The sequence below is a fragment of the Nomascus leucogenys genome, unplaced genomic scaffold (assembly GCF_006542625.1).
Source record: "Nomascus leucogenys isolate Asia unplaced genomic scaffold, Asia_NLE_v1 000819F_90249_qpd_obj, whole genome shotgun sequence".
Classification (NCBI taxonomy): Eukaryota; Metazoa; Chordata; class Mammalia; order Primates; family Hylobatidae; genus Nomascus; species Nomascus leucogenys.
In genome coordinates this window covers 43344-70831 of record NW_022096684.1, presented here as the reverse complement: position 1 = coordinate 70831, position 27488 = coordinate 43344, and the positions used below count along the sequence as shown (strand labels likewise).

General features: G+C 37.7%; 1 protein-coding gene across 4 annotated transcripts in view; it reads left to right on the top strand.

Annotated features, from left to right (window-relative positions):
• The window catches only part of LOC100581585 (protein FRG1B-like), a 39515-nt gene extending 12341 nt beyond the window's left edge, over positions 1 to 27174 (top strand). Inside the window, exons 5-8 of one of the 4 annotated variants that reach the window (XR_004029167.1) lie at positions 975 to 1086; positions 3345 to 3459; positions 6639 to 6703; positions 8244 to 8313. Coding sequence is in view for 3 of the 4 variants with exons in the window: in XM_030808803.1 (XP_030664663.1) it covers positions 975 to 1086; positions 3345 to 3485 (253 nt within the window). In the remaining variant the exon portion in view is untranslated. Of the gene's footprint in view, positions 1 to 974; positions 1087 to 3344; positions 3615 to 6638; positions 6753 to 8243; positions 8314 to 27100 lie in introns of those variants that run through there. The other 3 variants (XM_030808804.1, XM_030808805.1, XM_030808803.1) reach the window with 3 other exon arrangements.
• Positions 27175 to 27488: the final 314 nt, after the last annotated feature.

Here is a 27488-nt window from a genome sequence, read left to right as displayed (position 1 = left end):
GAAAAATGGACAAGGGACATTATCAGATAATCTAAAAACCAAAAAGGAAAAGAAAAACAATTGTTATTCTAGTTAACTACTAAAATGCAAATTAATAGGATACTGTTTTTTTCCATATCAGGTTTTCAAGTATTTTTTTAGAGTCATAATGTTTAAAAAAAAATCCATGATACAAAACATACTCTGTTAATTTGAGGTAAGAATGTAAATGGAAGCAGCATTTTCTGGAAAACAGTTGGATGACATAAGAACTTTATAGTTTATACCCTTTGATCCAATTATTTCTAGGAATTTTCTCTAAGGATAAATCAGTTTTATGTACAAAATAGATGTAAATAGAACTATTTATGATAAGAGAAAAAGTAAGTTTTAGTAATTTATTATTGAACTTTAAAGAGGTATAATTGAAGAATGATGAATTTTGAAAATATATATTATGTAATATATAAGGTACAATGTTTATATTAAAAAAGCAAAATATAAAACTAAATTTAAAACTGCACTGTCCAATATGGCAACAACTAGTCACATGTAGCTTTTTTTTTTGGAAGGCACAGAGTCTCACTCTGTCACCCAGGGTGGAGGGCAGTGGTGTGATCATAGTTCACTATAACCTCAAATTTCTGGGCTCAAGCAATCCTCCTGCATCAGCCTCCCAAGTAGCTGGTATTACATGCTCACACCACAATTCCCAGCTAATTTTTAAAATTTTTTGTAGAGATGGGGTCTCACTATGTTGTCCAGGCTGATCTTGAATTTCTTGCCTCGAGCAATTCTCCCATTGGCTTCCCAAAGCACAGAGATTATAGGAGTGAGTCACCACTCAGCCACATGCATCTTTTGAACACTTGGAATATGTCCAGTCTGAAATTTTAGATATGTACACACCCACACACATACACATGTCCTGTTTTGATGTTCTATAATTAATTTTCTCTCAGTTTTTAACTTTTATCTATCTTATTAATATACAGAATCGCCCTGAAATTTGGCTATGGACAATATCTTGGTATAAATTCAGATGAACTTGTTGGGCGTTCAGATGCAATTGGACCAAGAGAACAGTGGGAACCAATCTTTCAAAATGTAAGTGCTGTTATTGTTTATAAAAACTTCCTGTCAGTTTAACAGAAAGTCTGTAACAGTCAATCATAATATATTTAAAAAGAAAAAGTAGGATGCAATAGTATAATACATTAAATTGGAATAAATCAATAAGAACGTAGAGCCTTAAAGAGATCTCAAAATATAGTGCAACAAAAATAGCATTAGTACTTTTGCCCACAATTATTTCTGTATACCCTTAGTGCCTAGATATGGATCTCATTTCCATTAAAGAACCAGTCAATTTTAGGTCTCAGAGAAGGAAAACAGAATAGTTCCTAAGTATCTTCTTTTTAGCAGAAATCATGGATTCTTTCAGAAACATTAGAGACTGTAAGTGAACAGTGGAGCTTGCTAAGACCAAGTTGTGACAATTTGTGCATAAAATAAATAATAACAGTTCATTGAAGTAAATTATCTCTAAAAGACTTTCAGTTCATAAGCTTAAAATAGTGTACAAAAAGATAGTTTTAATATAAGAAGAAAAAAGATACATACTAATTCTTAATTTTAGTAAGTAGACAGTTGTAGTGTATGGATGTTTTGTTAAATCTTTGTTGATACAGAATACATAATTTCCTTTTTCTATTTGTGTGAGAAGTAAAGATTGAACAAAAATATGTGAGTGCTAAACAGTTTTTAAAAAGTAGATAACTATATCAAAAACAGTAAGGACTAGTGGGCACCACGCAGAACAAATAGAAGATAAGCTCAGCCTTTGAGTAGCAGCTTTGGTAGTATACAATAATGAACTGAAAATAGGAACTCAGCAGTGTTTTCTAAGGTGACAGATTAAACAAACATCCCACCAGAAAGAGGTAATCACTTAGACTGATTTCCTCATCCCCTACGATAAAATCTTAAGTCAGTGACTTGAAAACTATTTTGACCCAATCCATTGAGAAATGCATTTTTACATTGCAGCCCAGCACACACACATGTATAACTGAAGAGTTGTACTTAACAATACTTACTTATCCATGTGTTATGCACCTTGATATTTCTTATTCTCTTTTACCCTTTCCTCTGTGTGTCTGTGTATATTCCTTCCCCGCCCCCCACCCACAAAATACCATTCAGGAAACACTACATTGATTTCATTACCTGCTAATCTGTTGCAACCCCTTTGAGATGATCCTACTAGTTATGATGAGATACTTCTAATAAAAGTTACACCAGTAGAAAATGCCAATATTTCATAAGGCCAGGATGATGACTTAGGTAGTACTAATAATACAACACTTTAGGAAAGTTCATTTCATTTTATTTTTAGGAAGGACACTAAGTTTCAAAAATGTTAAATTTAAATGAAAGAGGGTCTTAAAACTCTATTGCAAAAAGGACTCAGCTGAATAATCTGTGGCACAGGTTTAAATCGCCTTGGACCACACCGCCATGTTCCAGGGCTCACCAGGAGCCATCCAGATGAGAGACCACCCAGCCCTTGTGACTTGACTGAGAAATTAAATCCATGTTGTCAGCATATTTTTAACTGGATGTGATAAAAGCTTAACATATTTTGTAATCATTGTATTTATAAATATTTTGTCTAAGTGTTATGGTATTCCAAGTTTTCCAAAAAAATCAACCAAATACAAGTTTTAAATAAACATTATATTTGTTAAGGGAATTAAGCTAACCAAATTTATAACCCAGATTTAGATACACAAGAAAATCAGTTTTTAAAGTTTTGTTTAATAGAAAGCAGTGTAATACATCAAACATTAAGCAACTAAAAAAGTATATGAATATTTATTTTCACATACAAAAGTCCCTCAGACATTGATTCTTAAATTTGAAACACCAAAGGATTGTATGTAGCTTTTCATGTTTTCTAATTGTGAAGAAAATAAATTTTACTTAAAATGCTAATATTTGAATAAAGTATGCATTCATAATTATGTTCTTGTCTTTAAAGTTAATTTTTCAAACTGAACTAAATCAGTTTTATCTTCAGTAGATCTTTTAGAAAGGAAGCAATCTTACCTTATCTAATTAGAATTTACTCCTGCTAGGAAGATACACTACAAATGTTTATTGTGGTAATCTTTGAATAGTAAAATGAAAGGTGATTTTAGTTTCCTTTTCTATATGTTCTTGTATTATATTTTTCAGGTTTTTCTCTAAGTTATTTTCTGTGATTTTTAAATCATGGAGAAAAAATTAATTCAGTCTAAACACTTCATGTTTCTTCTACAAGAAGTATCCTCATGGCTATTTTGTTATTTTGTTTCACTTAGGGGAAAATGGCTTTGTTGGCCTCAAATAGCTGCTTTATTAGATGCAATGAAGGAGGGGACATAGAAGCAAAAAGTGAAACAGCAGGAGAAGAAGAAATGATCAAGGTAACTCAAGGTAACGATGACATTTTATACAGATAACTACATTCACACATGCGATGTGACTGTATCTCTTTAAAATGTTAAGTCATCATTTACTGTCACTTTAAAGATTTAGTTAATAGCTTTTTATAATGTGGTGTTTCAAATAGACTCATTTTTAATTATAAATCCTATAGTTAATGACTAGTTTATACAATGTGGTAGAGAAATGAGTGCATCTAGGAGCTACCTTGCCATTATCTCCATGGATTAGTATCTTTCTCTGGTAGTTCCACATGCTCTTTTTAGGCTTTCATGTTCTTGTTTTCTTGCTTGTATTTTATAATCTAATTTTTAAAATAGATAACATGTACACGTGGTCCAACATTTTCAAATAAAAGCATGTGAAGACATATACCTGCCATGCATCTTACTCACCTGTATCCTAGCTCCTGTTCCTCTTTCCCTTTGTTTTTTTTATAGCCTCCTAAAATTTCTTTATAAACATATGAATATATTTATAATTTTCAACTATTTTACACTAAAGGTAGCCTCCTCTATATCCTTCTCGACTTTGATTTTTTTTCCTTAAAATTATATCTTGGAGAGTTTTCTACTATTAATTTGAATGTAGAAAGTTTTCTCTTTTTCTTGCTTTTCCTCTCTTTCTCTTTTTTAACAACCACATAATATTCCATTTTAGGGATGTACCTTTATTTAGTCTCTTATAGATGGAAATTTAGGCTGTTTCCAGTCTTTTACTCTTATAAACAGTGCTGCAGTACATAACATTGAATATGCATCAATTTGTAGATGTGCAGGTGGACCTGAAGATAAATTTCCAGAAGCAGAATTACCAGGTCAGGAGTATACACATTTGTATTTATGTAATGCGTGAGCTTCTGTGATGACAATCACTCTATGAAACATAAAATATCAGAACTTCTGGGGCCTTAGCCCTTACATTTTAAAAATATTTTTATTAATAGTACCCATCTTCTTTGCATTAGGAGAAACATGAGTCACATAAAACATTATTTTTATTTTATTTTTACAATTTGTGTGCATCACTAAGCTGGAAATAAAAATTCCTTATTCCAGGCTAAATTCCCTCATCCATAGTCAGATGTGTTATCCATTGCACCAGTGGCCTGTGCCCTCCCTAATCCTACTCTTTGTTTTACATCATTATAAAAGTTACACAGCTGTCTTCATATCAAGGTGAAATTCTAAATAATACTGTTAATATAACCTAGATAAATCAGGTAGTTAACGAATTTGATGAAAACATTTAAGGCTTAATTTTTTAGACCCACAAAAGCCACTGATCTTTAATGATAAACATATACCAGCATGTGTCTAAAGAATAACTCCCCTATTCTTGACACATGGCTTTTCTGTGTCTTGGCATTCCATCCCAGAACTGAGCAAAGGCACTGATCTTTAGTGATAAACATACACCAGGATGTATCTAAAGAATAACTCCCCCCTTCTTGACACATGGTTTTTCTGTTTCTTGGCATTCCATCCCAGCACTGAGCCTCCCAAACCTTGCTTTGTTTGTCTCTGTTGGGAATCACACGTTGCATCCAGTCTGACCCAGATTTGCTCTGTAAGGCATTGTGGGGGCCAGAGTGGAAGGCTCTAAGAGAGGGGGCAAATGCCTTTTCTAAAATGTCCTTGGTTCTTATAATTAGAGCATAAAAATTTGTGTTACATTTTTCTCTACCAGTGTAATTTAAAAGCATCTATCAAATCTCTGTATGTGCTTCATGTTAGATTTCCGGTCATGTATTTGATTTTCTTTTAGAATAGTCATGATTTCAGATAATTTCAAATCTAAAGCTCAAACAATTTCAATCTAAAATGTAGGTATTTTCTTGGAGAAGTGAAATGTTATATTTTTTCATTGCATGCATCCGGCACATGCGTTGTAATCTTGAATTTCCATAATGCTCCTGTGAGGTGGATGTGAGCTCAGACTTACAGACAGGAAGACAGCCTCTGACCCTCCTTACATCCTCGTGGTTTTTGTCAGTCAGTTCATGGAAATCACGCTGATTTCAAGGTGTGGTAAAACAGGATGTGTACCCAGGCCCAGCTGACTCCAGAGGCCACTCTGAGTATTTCATAGCACATTGCTTCTCCGGAAACAGGTCATTGGGGAAATGCAGATGGGTTTGTGACTTACATTTAATTTTATTTATTTATATTTTATTGTGTCATGTTTAAATTATTTTTCAGCTGGATATCATCACAAAAGTGTTATTGAAGGCAACAATTGCAAATATATGTGCAGTGCTTTGCACTTATACAAAGATACACAATGATTGCATTTTTCACTATTTAAAGCAATTTTCAGACGAAATACAAAGTTTTCTGGGTCTCTTTGGTTAGTCAAGTACTTGGAAGCTCTGAACAGTGATTATTTAGGACTCTTCTCGTACCATTTAATTGCAGGCTCTTCTAATCTCTGTCAGCCCTTCACCTTTATGACCTTGCCTTATCTACCAGAACACAGATCCCTCTTACTAAAGGTAGCATTGTGTTACAGGCCCTAGCAGGGAATGTTTTCAGGTCTGGGACCCCTCTAATCAAAACTGTCACAAAGATGTCATTGGCACAAACACGTTATTTGTCATCACTTTCTAAGCAGCCCTGGAACTGGACTCTGGCCACAGAGATCCCTTAGGAGACATGAGTCCTTACCATTGCCAATTGCCTGTTCTGTGGGTGATCCTAATTGTTGAATGCAGATCAATTAACTTATAACATGTGATAGTAAACATCTATTCAAACTTAGGATGATATAAGAAGGTAGTAAAAGAGGTGGGTTCCAATTGATTAAAAACAAGTTGTTTACGGGAGGCTGAAGCAGGAGAATGGCGTGAATCTCGGGGGGCGAAGCCTGCAGTGAGCCCAGATTGCGCCACTGCATTCCAGCCTGGGTGAAAGAGCAAGACTCCGTCTCAAAAAAAAAAAAAAAAAGTTGTTTAACGTTAAAAGTTTTAATACTTTGGTAATAGTCTGTGCAATGTAAAATAGCTACTAAGCTTTCAATCTGATCAAATGAACACTTGTCTAATAGGGATAATTTGATCCTAGTGTATTCACTTGGAGGACAACATTAAATTACTTTTTATATTTAGTAGCAGTTGAATATATGTGGCATGTTTACATAGATTAGTTTACTATTTTTCTTTGTTTAAACAGGAGAACCAAATTGAAAGCCGACAGATACTGCAAGTGACTGGGATTTTTGTTTCTGCCTTATCTTTTTGTGTTTTTTTTTCTGAGTAAACTATTCAGAGGAAATGCTTTTACAGAGTTCTTGAGTTGCTGCGAAATGATTGTTTAGCTAGTAGCTAGTTTAACAGGATTAAACAAGTTTAATCAGGATTCTTCATGGATGTACTTTTTAGCTAACTACAGTTTTTCACATGGAAATGAAACTTAGAGTACACACTTAACGTACCACAGAATTTTTTTCTGGATTTCCTGTCCTGAAGCATGAAGTGTACTGGAAACCAATTCTTCCTGCGCTACTTGTGGAATCTGTCTTACTGGATCATAATCTTACTTTACTTTATATGATAGATGCTTAATCAGTGCCTTTAATAGGAAGTTAGAAACTCCCAATCCGATCAACAAGGCTTTGGTTCTACCTCCTAAGTACTACCCAGATCACAGACAATTCAAATATCAGAACTAGGGGCTGGACAGAGAGGACAAATCATCTATTAGGGAGTGGGACAGGAAGTGGGAACATTGCAAAGGAGCAAGTAGGCTCAGAACAGAGGGGAGAGTAGTACTGGGGAAGCTCCCTGCTGAGGACAGGTTAGCCACAGTGGATATATCTGTGATGCCTTTGTCCTCGTGGGCTGGAATGGAAGCTGATAAAGAAGTTCAGACGCTACGTGTTGCTTAGGTCTGCTTTGTTGAAGCCTGTCTGTTTCAGAGTTCCTAAACACAATATTCCCGTGGCATCTAATCCTAGTGAGTCCTCCAAATCCAGGCTGTGTATCAGATGCCACAGGAAATTCTGCCTCAGGACTGAGGTTGGTTCAAGCATCCGGATGATGTCAAAAGTCCACGTTGTGTGCTGGCCTAACCTGAAAGACCTTGTCTAGTTCTAGCCTTTAAATTCCTTCTGTCACCAAATCTTAGAGTTACATGGCATCTGTACAAGCTAGGTAGCTGAGGCACGGGATCAGCCCTATAAAGGAGATTTTGGAGCTTTTGTTGTAGGTCTAGCTTCAACTTGGCACTCCAGTTCCAATAGCTGGACTTTCTCTCATCGTGTGTTCTGATCCTTGGATTGAGAACAAAGTAACCACTCTGATCCCACTAAGCAGTGGTTCCAGTTCCCAACTGGTGACTATTTTGCCTCCCAGGTGACATTTTTGGTTTTCACAACTGGAATACGGTGTTAGAGGGTAGAGGCTAGGGATGCTGAGAAGCATGTGGCAGAATACTGTTCCACCCAGAATGCTAACGGTGCCAAGGTTATGGAGCCTTCCCACCCAAGGGCTTGGTATATTCCTTGCTTTTGCCAGCTCCCTAACCCGTAAACACAACAGTTCAAATCTGTATGCATAAGCATCTCCTAGGGATCTGCACGTTACCAATATCGACTACTGAGACCCATCCGTAGAGATGCAGGCTTAGGAGGTCTAGGATTGGGCTCAAAATTTGAATTGTAACAAGTACTCCAGGTCATTCTGAAGCAAGTGATACAAACCACACAATGAGGAACATCGCCTTCAAGAGACTGAATCTTGCTTCCCAACACTAGCTTGGTATCTGAGACCATCTGCCTGCTGCCTGGCTTTCCTGACACAAACATTCTGCATGTAGGCACAGTGTGTTCCTGGACACCATGTCAACTCATTCACCCTCATGTTCCCTTGGTTCCTGTCCCCAGTCCAGCGAGCAGAACTAATTACAGATTTTGACAACAGAAGATACATATTTAAAATAACTTGCTTGTTCCCGTGGACTTTATTCACTAGTGAAGGAGGACAAGGGGACAAGAGGAGAGGGTAGGTGGGGGCTTCTTCCCTATTCCTCCCATTCCACTTTATACAAACCTCAGCTAGACCACTGGGAGAGCAATGGAGGTTAAGGATGACTGCATCTAAATATTGTCATCTGGTCCACTCCTCTTCCATCTTGTACACAAAGATATCATGGGTTTTGTTTAAAGCACTACTGAAACCAAGATAAACTGGCTTAACATGACCCTGACGGGTCAGTCTAGTAATCTTATCAAAACCAAGATTACCTAAAAGCACTAACCAAAGGAAAAGCTCCCTCACCCCAAACTATGACTGCTCACATTTTTCAGATTGAATCATTTCAATTTTATTTTAAGGTTCATTGACTCTTTACCACCTCCAAGCTGCTCCTGAACACAACTGATTATTACTTTTTAATTTCGAAAACTTTTTCACTTCTAGAATTTCCACTTGAGCCTTTGTTATTACTGTAGTTTCTTCTTCTCTGTTGTGATTTGCTATCCATTTATTTTAAGGGTTTTTGGGGTTTTGATTTTACTAAGAATTACATTAACTACTTTAAAAATCCACACTAATTCCAACATCTGTGTCATCTCGAGGTCAGTCTCTATTGATTGCCTTTTTCTTTGAATATGTTTCTTTATATGTTTGATATAAATGGGTTTGAATTCTGAAGATTGTAAAGCTAGATTTTGTTTTGTTCCTCTGAAAATTTTGATAATTTTTGTTGTATTTGTTGTATTTTGTTTGATTTTTTTTCTATTGTAGACAATATATTTTCCTCCAAGTGTTTTAACATTTCTATTTCTCAAAATATTTATGTTTATGTTAAAAATTATACAAAATAGCTTGGTTCAGTGGCTCCCATCTGTAATCCCAGCACTTTTAGAGGCCAAGGCAGGAGGGTCACTCGAGCCCAGGAGTTGGAAACCAGCCTAGACAACAGGTCAAGATGCTGTCTCCACAAAAAATTATTAGGGTGGTACCAAAAGTAATTGCGGGTTTTGCCATTACTTTCAATGGCAAAACCCGCAATTACTCTTGCACCAACCTGATAAAAAATAAGCTGGGTATGGTGGTGGCATGTGCCTGTGGTCTCAGCTATTTGGGAAGTGAAGGCAGAGGTGGGAGGATTGCTTGAGCCCAGAAGTGCCAGACCAGCCTGAGACCCTGTCTCTACGAGAAAAAAAAGAAAAAAGAATAAATTAGCCAGGCCCACGTACCTGTGGTACTAGCTACTTGGGAGGCAAAGGCAGAGGTGCCAGAATCACTTGAGCCCAGAAGCTCAAGGCTTCAGGGCACTGTGATTATGCCACTGCACTCCAGCCTGGGTGATGGAGCACGACCCTGACTCCAAATAATAATAATAATTACAAAAAGGAAACACCTAGAACACCAGGTTAGGGTTAAGTATTCTAAAATTTAGCTGACTTACTTTGTTCTCTATAAAACAAGTTGCCACAGAAAATATAGCATGCCCAGTTAATTTTAAATTTCAGATAAACAAATACTTTTTTCAGTGTAAGTATATCCCATGCAATATTTGGGACATGCTTATACTAAAATATTATTCCTTGTTTATCTGAAGTTGAAATTTAACTGGGTATTACATAACTATAGCAGCCTGACCATAAAAGATATGTATGCTGAGCAAAATTCTACTTTAAACTTCAAGCTTTATAATAAATGCATTATTAATCAAGAACAAATAAGAGTTCCTGAGACCTGTGTAGATCCCCATATTTATCTTTTTAAATGTGGAACAAGGAAAGCTACATAAAGAACATTTATAGAAATGAATGACTGTTCTATAGAGCTGAAAGGAAAACTCTAGCTTTTATTTTTCTCCCCAAACTTAAGCTTTATTCTACATTTGTATAACAATAAAATTACAGCTCAACTTTGGAAGCACAGATCATAATATAAAAATAAAGCAAAGATCCCAGAAACATTTAACAGGCAACAAATCTTTGACATCATCTTACTATAGCAACTAAACATATAATAATTTAGAATGATCCATTAATTATAAGAATAAATTCCTTTACAAAGCATAACTATTAATATTATTGACCATCATAAGAAAAAATATTTTAACTAAAACACCATGAATACTTTACAGAAAGGAGAGAGTTGCAGACACAGTCATTCTCGGATTTCTTTCAAGACCAGGCTTTCTTCCCTTTTGACCTGAGCTGGGAGTTGAATATTTTCTCTCTTTGCCCTCTGACCCTCTAGTCTCTGAAGCATCTTTTGTACTAGAGGTGTGCAAAAAATTCCTGGAAATTTGGATTTGTAAATTGTGCCGTTGTATCTTCTAGGCACTGCAGTCATCCAGATATAGAGCTGTTGCTCTTGTTTGTATAAGTGTAACATTTTGATTCAAAAAAGGAAGTAAAAGGAAGAGAGTTGATTACATTTGGCTACAGAAAAAAAGAGATGACATTAATAATAATAAATAATAATTGTACTTGTAATATAAATATCTGAAAGTTTTAGTTCTAAGAATGGCAGTCCACATAAGAAAATTATGTAAAAGTAATTAACGTCTATTATAATTTCTTTAACCAAAGAAAAAGTATAATTTAAAGATGGCTGTCTAAGGATCAAATTGCAGCAATTGGTAAAAGTAGATATTAGGCATAATTATTAAGTGACACACAGTGATACTGAAGGCACTTATTTCTCAAGCAACTTCATTTTTTCCCCAACAAGAACATAACTACATCCTAGACATGAAATGAAAATAAGCTTTAATTTTCACCAAAGGAGGGCGACAATCAGAGAACTGAGGTGGTACAGATCCATTAGAGGACCATATCCATGAGTCTATAAGGCTCTACTGTAGGACAGAGCAAGAATTTTTAAAGAATCTTGGTGAAGGCTCCTTTTCAAAAAAAATACAAAGATTAAAGGCTTTGAAACGTAAATTATTTTTTCCAGTTATTACATTGATGACAAAGTTATAGTTGCAAAGTTAAGATTTTTATAACTATCCCTAAAATTGATTCTCAGTGACTCCCTTGATCTACATATGTTAAGGAAAAAGCCAAGATAAAGATGTGTTAAATATTTTCCAGTTTTTAATAATCAGCTTTAATATAAGGTATACCCAAATAATGGTGAATTAAATGACCATGAAAGTATGTTATAGCAGATGCCCACTCATCAACATGCCTTGAAATTAAAGGTTTATAAGGTGCATAAGGGCAACGTTTTTGTTGTTGCCATTACATTCATAAAAGTATCTGAGGCACATACAGCATGAAGTTCACTAAGTGCTTGCAACATAACCAGCACTAAATTTTGTTGAATAAATAAATGAATACTTTTGTATAGCATCTGTTCAAAACCTCTGATGTAAAAATTAAAATAATCTGAAAATATGGAAAACCGAAATTGGCCTTTTTTAGCAAAACACATGTTCAAAAAAGGAATAAGACATCAAATGTTTTGAGAACCAAAATTTTACTGTTGCTTTTCTAACACCCTGTTGCTAACCTGAGCACCCAGTCTCTTACTGTCAATAACAGATTTTCATCATAAAATACAAGAAACAGGCTGGGTGCCTGTCAACAGATTTTCATCATCAAATACAAGAAACAGGCCAGACACGGTGGCTCACACCTGTAATCCCAGCACTTTGGGAGGCTGAGGCGGGTGGATCACTTGAGGTCAGGAGTTTGAGACGAGCCTGGCCAACATGGTGAAACCTCATCTCTACTAAAAATACAAAAATTAGTTGGGTGTGGTGGCAGGCGCCTGTAATCCCAGCTACTCAGGAGGCTGAGGCAGGAGAATCACTTGAACCTGGGAGGTGGAGATTGCAGTGAACTGAGATCGAGCCACGGTACTACAGCCTGGGCGACAGAGCAAGACTCTGCCTTAAAAAAATAAATAAAAATACAAGAGACATCTTATAAAAACAAAATAATCACTATTCTAACAAACCACAATCCAGAAAAAGAATGGAAGTTTCAAAAGTAAATTTAAAAGAAAAATTTCATTTTACAAACCACTCACTTTTAAGCTGATAAAACTCCATGGCTTCCTTAAGAAACAAGATCCTTTTGATGCTGAGCAGGTCAGTTTGGAAACTACCCCACCTCATTTTTCAGTACTGTTTTCCAAATACTTGAGTTGATCCTGAGGTTCTCTATTTCTCTTACATTTGATCCTTGTATGACTTACTGAAGTTGAAAAGTTATGTAAGAAAACACAGTGGTGTTCTTCACTCATGTAATTTGTTCATGTATCAAAGGATGGAGAGAAAACTGGATGAAATGCTACAAAAGGAAACATACTCTTCACTTCCACAAGACAATATAAATTTAGGAGTATTAATTTTCCCATTTATTTAACAGAACACCCTTGCTCACACTCTAATGTATAAATCTGTTCATGAAACCAATGAAAGCATGATATTTGGAAGAAACGGTATTACAAAGAAAGCAATGAATGAAACAATCAAATTGCAAAATCGTATAAATAAAACAAAAGTCATATAAATAAAACCCTTACTGAGCATTTAAAAAAATCTACACTTCAGTTAAAAAATGTATTAGACTTAATACAAAAAAATGAATTTTAGCTTTAGATGTTAGCAATTTTTAAAAGTTATACATAATGACCACCCCCCAAAGGCAATGTAGGGTTCATTCAAAGAAGAACCTCTACTTCTCTGTGTTTGAATGCAAATTTAAAAGTACTTGTTTCATAATGTGCTGTTGAGACAATATGACATTGGGGAATTCCATTATAAATATACAACAATCAACTCAAAATCAAGGAGAAGAAAGCAATGAAAGGAGAGGGAGAGGGGGGGTGGCTGAAAGGCACACAGTGAGTAATCCCAAGACCACATTCACAAAATCTTGTCTTCTCACTTTCACATCCTAAATGCCTCTCATACTTTGAGCATCTCACTGCTCTGAGTGTAATTCTCATGCTTAAAATTTTATTTTTGATGCACATTAGATGATAAAATGCAAACTATTTGGTACACAACTGTTCTTTTCTACTAGAGATAAACCTGGATATTTGTCGTTACTGAGAGTCTCTAAAGTACTGCATAAATACTTTGGTCTTCATTGTGGTTTACAGGCAACTTAATGAATCTTTTGAAAGGGTAATTTAGAAATATGTGATTTTTGCTTCATGGCCAACTATAATTATTAGTCTTCAAGTAAGCAGCAACACGAATATACCTACTCAATAGCATTAAGTGGGAACAAAAAATATTTCCTACTTTAAACAAAAATTTAAAGCTAGATTCAGAATTAAATAATGACTCTATAATATGTAGCCAAAAAAGCAGTTATGATTTTTTTAAACACAGTATGGAGTCTTAAAATGCTTAGATGAGTCTGCAAGGCTCTGTCATCTACATTGGTAAGAGTGAGGCAGAAAAAAGAGGAACAGCCAAGAGCTTTGCCTTCAACCATGAGTAAACATAATGTGTTGGTTAAAATTTTTAAATGAAATTCTGTACTATTCTAATGTCTCAAGAAAGCCACAGAGTTGCACTAGACCAACCTTGCAAACACAGTAGAAACCACCCAGCATAAATCACAGAAAGAAAGTACACATTAAAAAAAAGATCAGTGGCTGTAGAACAACTTTTAGTAGCATAACTTACATGTTATTGGAATACCCAAAGGAGAATAAAACAAAACAAAAGCTAAAAAACCCCAGAAAATTGAAGAAATAATAGTAGGAAAAAATATAAAATTGATGAAAACAATAAACCCACAGTTTTAAGAATCTCAACCTCAAGCACAAGAAATGTGAAGAAAACAATATAAATGTAGTTCATTTTCAAACCACTTATCACTAAAAAACCAAAGATAAGGAGAAAATCTTAAAAAAAAAAAACAGGATTTTTTTTAAGGATGTCTTATGTGCTAAAAAAAAATAAATTAGGATGAGAGAAAAGTTTTCCATATGAATGACTTAATCTAGAAAACAGAAGAGTACTGAAAAATCTAGAAAACAGAAGAGTAGGTTGAGCCAAGATGGCCGAATAGGAACAGCTCCAGTCTACAGCTACCAGCATGAGCGATGCAGAAGATGGGTGATTTCTGCATTTCCAAATGATGTACCAGATTCATCTCACTGGGGAGTGGTGGACAGTGGGTGCAGGACAATGGGTGCAGTGCACAGGGTGTGAGCCAAAGCAGGGCGAGGCATCGCCTCCCCAGGGAAGTGCAAGGGGTCAGGGAACTCCCTTTCCTAGTAAGGAAGGGGTGACAGATGGCATCGGGAAAATCGGGTCACTCCCATCCTAATACATTTTTCCAATGGGCTTCACTAATGGCACACCAGGAGATTATATCCCGCACCTGGCTTAGAGGGTCCTACACCCACGGAGCCTCACTCATTGCTAGCACAGCAGTCTGAGATCAAACTGCAAGGTGGCAGCAAGGCTGGGGGAGGGGCACCTGCCATTGCTCAGGCTTGAGTAGGTAAAGTGGCCAGGAAGCTCGAACTGGGTGGAGCCCACCACAGTTCAAGGAGGCCTACCTGTCTCTGTAGGCTCCACCTCTGGGGGCAGGGCACAAACAAAAGACAGCTATAACCTCTGCAGACTTAAATGTCCCTGACAGCTTTGAAAGAGAGTAGTGGTTCTCCCAGTAGGCAGCTTGAGATCTCAGAATGGGCAGACTGCCTCCTCAAGTGGGTTCCTGAATCCTGAGTAGCCTAACTGGGAGGCACCCCCAAGTAAGGATGGACTGACACCTCACACAGCCGGGTACTCCTATAAGGCAAAACTCCCAGAGGAACCATCAGGCAGCAGCATTTTTGGTTCACCAGCATGCGCTGTTCTGCAGCCACCATTGCTGATACCAGGAAAACAAGGTCTGGAGTGGACCTCCAGTAAACTCCAACAGACCTGCAGCAGAGGGTCCTGACTGTTAGAAGGAAAACTAACAAACAGAAAGGGCATCCACATCAAAAACCCATCTGTACGTCACCATCATCAAACACCAAATGTAGATAAAACCACAACGATGGGAAAAAACAGAGCAGATAAACTGGAAGCTCTAAAAATTAGAGCACCTCTCCTCCTCCAAAGGAATGCAGCTCCTCACCAGCAATGGAACAAAGCTGGGCAGAGAATGACTTTGATGAGTTGAGAGAGGAAGGCTTCAGGAGATCAAACTACTCTGAGCTAAAGGAAGAGGTTCGAACCAATGGCAAAGAAGTTAAAAACTTTGAAAAAAAATAGATGAATAGATAACTAGAATAACCAATGCAGAGAAGTTCTTAAAGGACCTGATGGAGCTGAAATCCATGACATGAGTACTACGTGATGAATGCACAAGCCTCAGTAACTGATGCAATCAACTGGAAGAAAGGGTATCAGCAGTGGTAGACAACATGAATGAAATGAAGTGTGAAGAGAAGTTTAGAGAAAAAAGAATAAAAAGAAACAAACAAAGCCTCCAAGAAATATGAGACTATGTGAAAAGACCAAATCTACGTCTGATTGGTGTACCTCAAAGTGACGGGAAGAATGGAACCAAGTTGGAAAACACTCTGCAGGATATTATCCAGGAGAACTTCCCCAATCTAGCAAGGCAGGCCAACATTCAAATTCAGGAAATACAGAGAATGCCAGAAAGATGCTCCTCGAGAAGAGCAACTCAAAGATACATAATTGTCAGATTCACCAAAGTTGAAATGAAGGAAAAAATGTTAAAGGCAACCAGAGAGAGGTCGGGTTACCCACAAAGGGAAGCCCATCAGACTAACAGCTGATCTCTCAGCAGAAACTCTAGAAGCCAGAAGAGAGTGGGGGCCAATATTCAACATTCTCAAACAAAAGAATTTTCAACCGAGAATTCATATCCAGCCAAACTAAGCCTCATAAGTGAAGGAGAAATAAAATACTTTACAGACAAGCAAATGCTGAGAGATTTTGTAACCACCAGGCCTGCCCTAAAAGAGCTCCTTAAAGAAGCGCTAAACATGGAAAGGAACAACCAGTACCAGCCACTGCAAAAACATGCCAAATTGTAAAGACCTTCAAGGCTAGGAAGAAACTGCATCAACTAACAAGCAAAATAACCAGCTAACATCATAATGACAGGATCAAATTCACACATAACAATATTAACCTTAAATGTAAATGGGATAAATGCTCCAATTAAAAGGCACAGACTGGCAAATTGGATAAAGAGCCAAGACCCCTCAGTGTGCTGTATTCAGGAAACCCATCTCACATGCAGAGACACACACAGGCTCAAAATAAAGGGATGGAGGAAGACCTACCAAGCAAATGGAAAACAAAAAAAGGCAGGGGTTGCAATCCTCATCTCAGAAAAAAACAGAATTTAAACCAACAAAGATCAAAAGAGACAAAGAAGGCCATTACATAATGGTAAAGGGATCAATTCAACAAGAAGAACTCACTATCCTAAATACATATGCACCCAATACGGGAGCACCCAGATTCATAAAGCAAGTCCTTAGTTACCTACAAAGAGACTTAGACTCCCACATAATAATAATGGGAGACTTTAACACCCCACTGTCAACATTAGACAGATCAAGCAGACAGAAAGTTAAAAAGGATATCCAGGAATTGAACACAGCGCTGCACCAAGTGGACCTAATAGACATCTACAGAACTCTCCACCCCAAATCAAGAGAATACACATTATTTTCAGCACCACACCACACCTGTTCCAAAATTGACCACATAGTTGGAAGTAAAGCATTCCTCAGCAAATGTAAAAGAACCAAAATTGTAACAAACTGTCTCTCAGACAACAGTGCAATCAAACTAGAACTCAGGATTAAGAAACTCATTCAAAACCACTCAACTACTTGGAAACTGAACAGCCTGCTCCTGAATGACTACTGGGTACATAACGAAATGAAGGCAGAAATAAAGATGCTTTTTGAAACCAACAAGAACAAAGACAAAACATACCGGAATCTCTGGGACACATTCAAAGCATCGTGTAGAGGGAAATTTATAGCACTAAATGCCCACAATAGAAAGCAGGAAGGATCTAAAACTGACACCCTAACATCACAATTAAAAGAACTAGAGAAGCAAGAGCAAACACATTCAAAAGCTAGCAGAAGGCAAGAAGTAACTAAGATCAGAGCAGAACTGAAGGAAATAGAGACACAAAAACCCTTCAAAAAAATCAATGAATCCAGATGCTGGTTTTTTGAAAAGATCAACAAAATTGATAGACTGATAGCAAGACTAATAAAAAAGAAAAGAGAGAAGAATCAAATAGACGCAATAAAAAATGAAAAAGGGGATATCATCACCGATCCCACAGAAATACAAACTACCATCAGAGAATACTATAAACACCTCTACACAAATAAACTAGAAAATCTGAAAGAAATGGATAAATTACACGACACATACACTCTCCCAAGACTAAACCAGGAAAAGTTTGAATCTCTGAATAGACCAATAACAGGCTCTGAAATTGAGGCAATAATTAATAGCTTACCAACCAAAAAAAGTCCAGGACCAGATGGATTCACAGCCGAATTCTACCAGAGGTACAAGGAGGAGCTGGTACCATTCCTTCTGAAACCATTCCAATCAATAGAAAAAGAGGGAATCCTCCCTAACTCATTTTATGAGGCCAGCATCATCCTCATACCAAAGCCTGGCAGAGATACAACCGAAAAAGAGAATTTTAGACCAATGTCCTTGATGAACATTGATGCAAAAATCCTCAATAAAATAATAGCAAACCAAATCCAGCAACACATCAAAAAGCTTATCCACCATGATCAAGTGGGCTTCATCCCTGGAATGCAAGATTGGTTCAACATATTAAAATCAATAAACGTATTCCAGCATATAAAGAAAACCAAAGACAGAAACCACATGATTATCTCAATAGATGCAGAAAAGGCTTTTGACAAAATTCAACAATGCTTTATGCTAAAAACTCTCAATAAATTAGGTAGTGATGGGACATCTCAAAATAATAAGAGCTATCTACGACAAACCCACAGCCAATATCATACTGAATGGACAAAAACTGGAAGCATTCCCTATGAAAACTGGCACAAGACAGGGATGCCGTCTCTCACTACTCCTATTCAACATAGTGTTGGAAGTTCTGCCCAGGGCAATCAGGCAGGAGAAGGGAATAAAGGGTATTCAATTAGGAAAAGAGGAAGTCAAATTGTCCCTGTTTGCAGATGACATAATTGTATATCTAGAAAACCGGATCATCTCAGCCCAAAATCTCCTTAACCTGATAAGCAACTTCAGCAAAGTCTCAGGATACAAAATCAATGTATAAAAAACACAGGCATTCTTATACGCCAATAACAGACAGAGAGCCAAACCATGTGTGAACTCCCATTCACAATTGCTTCAAAGAGAACAAAATACCTAGGAATCCAACTGACAAGGGATGTGAAGGACCTCTTCAAGGAGAAATACAAACCACTGCTTAATGAAATAAAAGAGGATACTAACAAATGGAAGAATACCCCATGCTCATGAGCAGGAAGAATCAATATCGTGAAAATGGCCATACTGCCCGAGGTAATTTATAGATTCAATGCCATCCCCATCAAGATACCAAGGACTTTCTTCACAGAATTGGAAAAAACTAAAGTTCATATGGAACCAAAAAAGAGCCCGCATCGCCAAGTCAATCCTAAGCCAAAAGAACAAAGCTGGAGGCATCACGCTACCTAACTTCAAACTATACTACAAGACTACCGTAATTAAAACAGCATGGTGCTGGTACCACAACAGAGATATAGACCAATGGAACAGAACAGAACCCTCAGAAATAATTCTGCATATCTACAACTATCTGATCTTTGACAAACCTGACAAAATCAAGAAATGGGGAAATGATTCCATATTTAATAAATGGTGCTGGGAAAACTGGCTAGCCATATGCAGAAAGCTGAAACTGGATCCCTTCCTTACACCTTATACAAAAATTAATTCAAGATGGATTAAAACCTTACATGTTGGACCTAAAACCATAAAAACCCTAGAAGAAAACCTAGGCAATACCATTCAGGACATAGGCATGGGTAAGGACTTTATGTCTAAAACACCAAAAGCAATGGCAACAAAAGCCAAAATTGACAAATGAAATCTAATTAAACTAAAGAGCTTCTGCACAGCAAAAGAAACCACCATCAGATTGAACAGGCAACCTACAGAATGGGAGAAAATTTTCGCAACCTACTCATCTGACAGTGGGCTAATATCCAGAATCTACAATGAACTCTAAGAAGTGGACAAGAAAAAATCAAACAACCCCATCAAAATCGGTGAAGGATATGAACAGACACTTCTCAAAAGAAGACTTATGCAGCCAAAAGACACATGCAAAAATGCTCATCATCACTGGCCATCAGAGAAATGCAAATCAAAACCACAATGAGATACCATCTCACACCAGTTAGAATGGCCATCATTAAAAAGTCAGGAAACAACAGGTGCTGGAGAGGATGTGGAGAAATAGTAACACTTTTACCCTGTTGCTGGGACTGTAAACTAGTTCAACCATTGTGGATGTCAGTGTGGCAATTCCTCAGGGATCTAGAACTAGAAATACCATTTGACCCAGCCATCCCATTACTGGGTATATACCCAAAGGATTATAAATCATGCTGCTATAAAGACACATGCACACATATGTTTATTGTGGCACTATTCACAATAGCAAAGACTTGGAACCAACCCAAATGTCCAACAATGATAGACTGGATTAAGAAAATGTGGCACATATACACCATGGAATACTATGCAGCCATAAAAAATGATGAGTTCATGTCCTTTGTAGGGACATGGATGAAGCTGGAAACCATCATTCTCAGCAAACTGTCACAAGGACAAAAAACCAAATACCGCATGTTCTCACTCATAGGTGGGAATTGAACAATGAGAACACATGGAGACAGGAAGGGGAACATCATGCACTGGAGCCTGTTGTGGGGTGGGGGATGGGGGAGGGATAGCTTTAGGAGATACACCTAATGTTGAATGATGAGTTACTGGGTGCAGCACACCAACATGGCACATGTATACATATGTAACAAACCTGCACGTTGTACACATGTACCCTAAAACTTAAGTATAATTTTAAAAAAAGTCAAGAAACAACAGATGCTGGCAAGGCTGTGGAGAAATTAACACTTTTACATTGTTGGTAGGAATGTGAATTAGTTCAATCATTGTGGAAGATAGTTTGGAGATTCTGCAAGGATCTAGGAACAGAAATACCACTTGACCCAGAAATCCCATTACTGTGTATATATCCAAAGGACTGTAAATCATTCTATTATAAAGATACATGCACACGTATGTTTATAGCAGCACTATTCACAATAGCAAAAATATGGAATCAATCCAAATGCCCATCAATGATAGATTGGATAAAGAAAATATGGTACATACACACCATGGAATACTATGCAGCCATAAAAAGGAATGAGATCATGTCTTTTGCAGGGAAATGAATGAATCTGGAAGCCATCATCTTCAGCAAACTAATACAGGAATAGAAGACCAAACACCGTATGTTCTCACTCATAAGTGGGAGCTGAATAATGAGAACACATGGACACAGGGAGGGGAACAACACACACTGGGGCCTGTCAGTGTGGCCAGCAGGGAGAGCATCAGGATAAATAACTAACACATGTGGGGCTTAATACCTAGGCGGTGGATTGATAGGTACAGCAAATCATCATAGTGCACGTTTACCTATGTAACAGACCTGCATGTCCTGCACATGTATCCTGGAACTTAAAATTTTTAAAAAAAATAAAATAAAAAAGAAAACAGAAGAGTACTGAAAATTGGCTCACAGTTCCACAGCCTGTACGGCAAGCATGATGCTGACATCTACTCAGCTTCTGGGGAGGCCTTAGGAAACTTAACAATCATGGTGGAAGGCAAAGCAAGAGCAGGAAGAAGAGAGAGAGAGGGAAGGTCATACACACTTTAAACAAGAAGATCTCATGAGAACTCTGTCACAAGAGCAGCGCTAGGGGGATGATGCTTAACCATTAGAAACTGCTCCCATGGACCAGCCACCTCCCAGCAGGCCCCATCTCCGACAGTGGGAACCACTGGAAGCTGCTCCCATGGACGAGCTACCTTCCAGCAGGCTCCGTCTCCGACACTGGGAACCACTGGAAACTGCTCCCATGGACCAGCCACCTCCTGGCAGGCCCCATCTCCAACACTGGGGATTACATTTCTATAGAAGTTTCCAATAATTTTGGAACACATACTAATAACATATTTATAAAAACACAGTCCAAAGTAGACCAAACACCATTCACTCTATTTGAAAGTTTTCCCTCTATTTTAATATCACAATCTCCAGCGTTATTAATCAGAATCCTGCATTTAAGGGTATCTGATGATTATAAAACCATCATTTAAAGAGGACCAAAATGAGACAACAATTGTCTGTGGATGACAAAAACATTAAAGGCAGCCACAGTTAAAGACACGAACAACAGTCTTTAAAGTAGAATTTGCTGTAGAGCCTATTATGAGGGAGACATTTCTAGTTATTAGCTCTTTTATTCTAAACCATGGAAAAAGGACCTACCAAATAAAGTCCTTCTAGAAGAGTGAAGGGCTCCTGGCAATGTTCTCTTTAATCCATGATGTGGGATAAGGGGAGTTTTGACTGATTATGGGGCAATATATATACCACTAAAGTTTCAACACCCTAAAAGGAAAAAAAAAGGGGGGAGGGAAGTCCTGGAAGAACCAGATGGAGCCATAGCAGAAGAGGATTTCAATCCACTGATCCCTGAATTGTGGGCTGGTTGTGCTGCATCGCTCTGCGACTTATGCTTCTGCCGCAACAAAGATCTAATTCTCAGGGTTAAAGGAAAAGACACCTGCGGTACCCCTGAGGCAGAGAATGGAGAAATCCAAACCTGACTTATGTCTAGGGTTCTTAAACCACACGATCTGCTCACAAGGAGGACCTTACTCTGAAGATACTGATTCGGGGCTGTTTCAAAGAAAAAAAATATAAATATGAGTGGGAAAGAGAACAACCTTCCCCATATCCAGTGGCAAAAAAAATTAGGGAGGGAAGGAAGGAAGGAAGGGAGGATGGAGGGAAGGAAGCAGGGAAGGAAGGAAGGAAGGAAGGAAGGAAGGAAGGAAGGAGGAAAGGGAAGGAAGGAGGAGGAAGAAGGAGGAAGGAGAGAGGGAACGAAGGAGGGAAGGAGAGAGGGAAGGAAGTAGGGAGGGAGGTAGGGATGGAAGGAAGGAAGGGAGGGAAGGAAGGAATGAAGGAAGGAAGTAGGGAGGGAGGTAGGGATGGGAGGAAGAAAGAGAGGGAAGGAAGGAATGAAAGAAGAGAAGGAAGGAGGGCAGGAAGGAATGAAGGAAGGAAGGGAAGGAAGGAAGGAGAGGGAAGAAAGGAAGGAGGGAGAGAAGGAAGGAAGGAGAGAGGGAAGGAAGGAATGAGGGAGAGAGGGAAGGAGGAGAGGGAAGGAAGGAGGGAGGGAAGGAAGGAAAGAGGGAAGGATGGAAGGAAGGAGGGAAGGCAGGCAAGAAAGGAAGGAAGGGAAGGAAAGGAACTTGGATATGCACAAAAACAAAATTTAAATTAAAACGGAAGTCTATCATCTGACCCACTTGGAAATGGACTATTTTCTAAAACTATTTATACAGTCCAAAGATAAAGGAGTGCTGATTGGTATTTGGAACTCTCCAGCATATATTCTGAATCAATTTTAACATCTGCTGAAATCTACCAATTGGCATACCTTCACAAACTTAATCAATACTGGAGCTCAAACTTTGTTATACCTGAGATTTCACTAAATTTAAACATTGCACCCCGTAATCCTAGCAGAGTAACTGCATATAGAATAGAGGACACATAGTTATGCCTCAAATTTGTTACCTTGACTAAATTTCCCGTAGTCATAGAAGCCTTTGTCCATAGGGGACCTGGATGCTCTGACCTAATGAGTAACAAATTGAAATTAAACCATTTGCACTTACATATTGACTTCACCAAATGTAACCTTACAGAACTCCCTCTCCTGTTTTTTTAATTTGATTTATTTTTAATTTTCATTTTTTTAGAGATGGGGTCTTGCTCCATTACACAGGCTGAATGAAGTGCGGTGGCACAATCATAGCTCACTGCTGTCTCAAACTCCTGGGCTCAAGCAGTCCTCCCATTTTAGCCTTCCAAGTAGCTGGGATTACAGGCATGCACCAACACAGCCAATTAAAAAAATTTATAGAAGTGGAGTCTTGCTATGTTGCCTCAGCTGGTCTCTAACTCCTGGCCTCAAGCAATCCTCCTGCCTCAGCCTCCCAAAGTGCTGGGATTATAGGTGTGAGCCATGGTGCCTAGCCTCCCCATCTTGATAAATTAGCAAATGTGGTCCAACATAAATTACAACATGACTTCAAATAAATAAAACTTATTATATAAGACCTAATTAATTAGTGAAGGGGTGAGTATCCTCATTGCTTCAACATTTAGCAGTAGAATTTGGCCTGTTCTTAAACCTGCAAATAATAAATGGTGTTTCACAGTGGATTGCTGTAATGTGACTGCAGTGCTCCCATCCATTAAAGCCCTCATACCCAATGCCTAATATTATTGTGGTTAATTTTTTTTATTTCAATAGGTTTTTGGGGAACAGGTGCTGTTTATTACATGAATAAGTTCTTTAGTGGCGATTTCTGAGATCTGTGGTGCACCCATCACCCAAGCAGTGTACACTGTACCCAATGTGTAGTGTTTTATCCCTCACCGTACCCATCCCACCACTCCCAGCCTTTCCCTGAGTCCCTGAAGTCCATTGTATCATTCTTATGCCTTTGCATCCTCATAGCTTAGCTCCCACTTATGAATGAGAACATAAAATGTTTGGTTTTCCATTCCTAAGTTACTTCACTTAGAATAATGGTGTCCAGTTTCATCCAGGTTGCCGTGAATGCACTATTTCATTCCATCTTATTGCTGAGTAGTATTCCATGGTAAATATATATTCCACATTTTCTTTATCCACTTACTGATTGATGGGCATTTAGACCGGTTTCAAATTCTTGCAATTGCATATTGTGCTGCTATAAACATGCGTGTGCAAGTATCTTTTTCATATAATGACTTTTTTTCCTCTGAGTAGATCTCCAGTAGTGGAATTACTCGATCAGATGGTAAGTCTGCTTTTAGTTCTTTGGAAATCTCCTCACTGTTTTCCATAGCTCTTGTACTAGCTTACATTCCCTCCAAAAAGTGTAAAAGTGTTCCCTTTTTACCACATCCATGCCAACATCTATTAGTTTTTGATTTTTTGATTATGACCATTCTTGCAGGAGTGAAGGGGTATCGTATTGTGGTGTTGATTTGCATTTCTCTGATAATTAGTTATGTTGAGCATTTTTCTCATGTGTTTGTTGGCCAGTTGTACATCTTCTCTTGAGAATTGTCTGTTCATGTCCTTAGCCCACTTTTTGATGGGAAGTTTTTTATTGCTGGTTTGTTTGAGTTCCTTGCAGATTCTGGGTATTAGTCCTTTAATCAGAAGTACAGATTGTGAAGATTTTCTCCCACTCTGTAGGTTATCTGTTTACTCTGCTGATTATTTCTTTTACTGTGCAGAAGCCTTTCAGTTTAATTAAGTCTCATCTATTTATCTTTGTTTTAGTTGCATTTGATTTTTGGGTTATTGGTCATGAAGTCTTTGCGCAAGCCAATGTCTAGAAGGGTTTTTCCAATGTCGTCTTCCAGAATTTTTATGGTTTCAGCTATTAGATTTAAGTCCTTGATCCATCTTGAGTTGATTTTTGAATAGGGTGAAAAATGAGGATCCACTTTCATTCTTCTGTGTGTGGCTTGCTGTTTATCCCAGCACCATTTGTTGAATAGGGTATTCTTTCTCCGCTTTATGTTTTTGTTTGCTTTGTTGAAGATTAGATGACTGTAAGTATTTGGCTTTATTTCTGAGTTCTCTATTATGTTCCATTGATCTATATGCCTATTTTTATATGAGTACCATGCTGTTTTGGTGACTATGGCCTTCTAGTATAGTTTGAAGTTGGCTTCTAGATTTGTTCTTTTTGCTTAGCCTTGCTTTGGCTATACAGACTCTTTTTGGTTCTAGGCTTTTATTACCTTAAGTTATGTCCCTTTTATGTCTTTTTTAGTTCCATGTGAATTTTTATAGTTCTGTGAAGACTGATGTTGGTACTTTAATGGTGATTGCATTGAGTTTGTAGATTACTTTTGGCAGTATGGTATTTTCACAATATTGATTTTACCCATCTGTGAGCATGGGATATGTTTCCATTTGTTTGTATCTATGATTTCTATCAGCAGTGTTTTGTAGTTTTCCTTGTAGAGGTCTTTTGTCTCTTTGGTTAAGTATTCCAGATATAATTAAGATTTTGTCCACAAAGATTGCATGCAATTGACAATTATAGGAATATACTATTATAATTATAGGAATTATAATATTCCTAAGGTTTTTATTGCAGCTATTGTAAAAGGGGGTGAGTTTCTGATTTGAATCTCAGCTTGTTCACTCTTACTGTATAGCAGAGCCACTGACTTGTGTACATTAATTTTGTATCCTGAAACTTTGCTGAATTCATTTCCCTGTTTTAGTAGCTTTTGGGATGAGTCTTTAGGGTTTTCTAGGTATACGATCATGTCATCAGCAAAGAGTGACAGTTCAACTTCCTCTTTACTGATTTGGATGCCCTTTATTCCTCTTATCTGATTGCTCTGGCAAGGACTTCTAGTACTGTGTTGAATAGAAGTGGTGAAAGTTGGCATCATTGTCTTGTTCCAGTTCTCAGTGAGAATGCTTTCAACTTTTCCCCATTCCATATAATGTTGGCTGTGTATTTGTCATATATGGCTTTTATTACCTTAAGGTACGTCCCTTTGATGTTGATTTTGCTGAGGGTTTTAAATCATAAAGGGATTCTGGATTTTGTCAAATGCTTTTTCTATGTCGATTTTGCTGAGGGTTTTAGGCATAAAGGGATGCTGGATTTTGTCAAATCCTTTTTCTGCACGTATTGAGATGATCATGTGATTTTTGTTTGTAATTCTGTTTATATGGTGTATCACATTTATTGACTTGCAGATGTTTAACCGTCCTGCATCCCTGGTTTCTCTTCAGATAGTATATATCTTTCACCTTATGATGGTTAATTTTATTTGCCAAGTTGGGTTGCCTAGATATTTGGTTAAACACTCTGGATGTGTCTGTGAGGGTGTTCCTTGATGAAAAGAACATTTGAATATGTAGACTTAGTAAAGTAGTTGCCCTCCCTAGTGCGATTGGGCCTCATCCAATCCATTAAAACCCAAATAAAACACAAGGGTAGAGGAAGAGAGAATTAACTCTCTTTGATGATTTCAGAGCTGAGACATAGATCTTCTCTTGCCTTTGAAGTCAGACATGAACTGTAACTTATGCCATCAGCTTTCCTGGCTTGGACTGGAACTCCACCATTGGCAGTCCTGGGTCTCCAGCTTGCTGACTGCAGGTCCTGGGACTTGTTAGCCTCCATAACCACATGAGCCAATTCCTTATAATAAACCTATATATATTCATGCAACTGGTAAATATTTTGTTGTTATAGAATTGGCTAACATGTTCTTCTTGTGCCTATTTTAACAGAGTCTCAGTCATAGCCTGCCTTCATCTCTGAAGGGACCAGGTAAACCATGGAGTGCCTTGGCAGCCTTGTTATTGCATGCAGTCTTCACAGACAAGATCTCACTGCAGCCACCTTTCTACAGGAGTACAGGTGTGACATTATACTGATAACATCATTCTCAGAGAAAATTCATTTTACACACTAAGGACACACAGATACAAAGAGCCTTATACAAAGGGAATGGACCTTTCCCTAACACAGTAGTGCAAATTCCTCAGTAAACATGTGGCTGCTCTATTCCTGACACTTTCAAGAAATAGTTATTCATCCTCTCAGCGTCCACAATGTTAATACAAGCCTAATATTTTTTAATTTGTGTTTGGTTTTTTGGAGACACAGTCTTGCTCT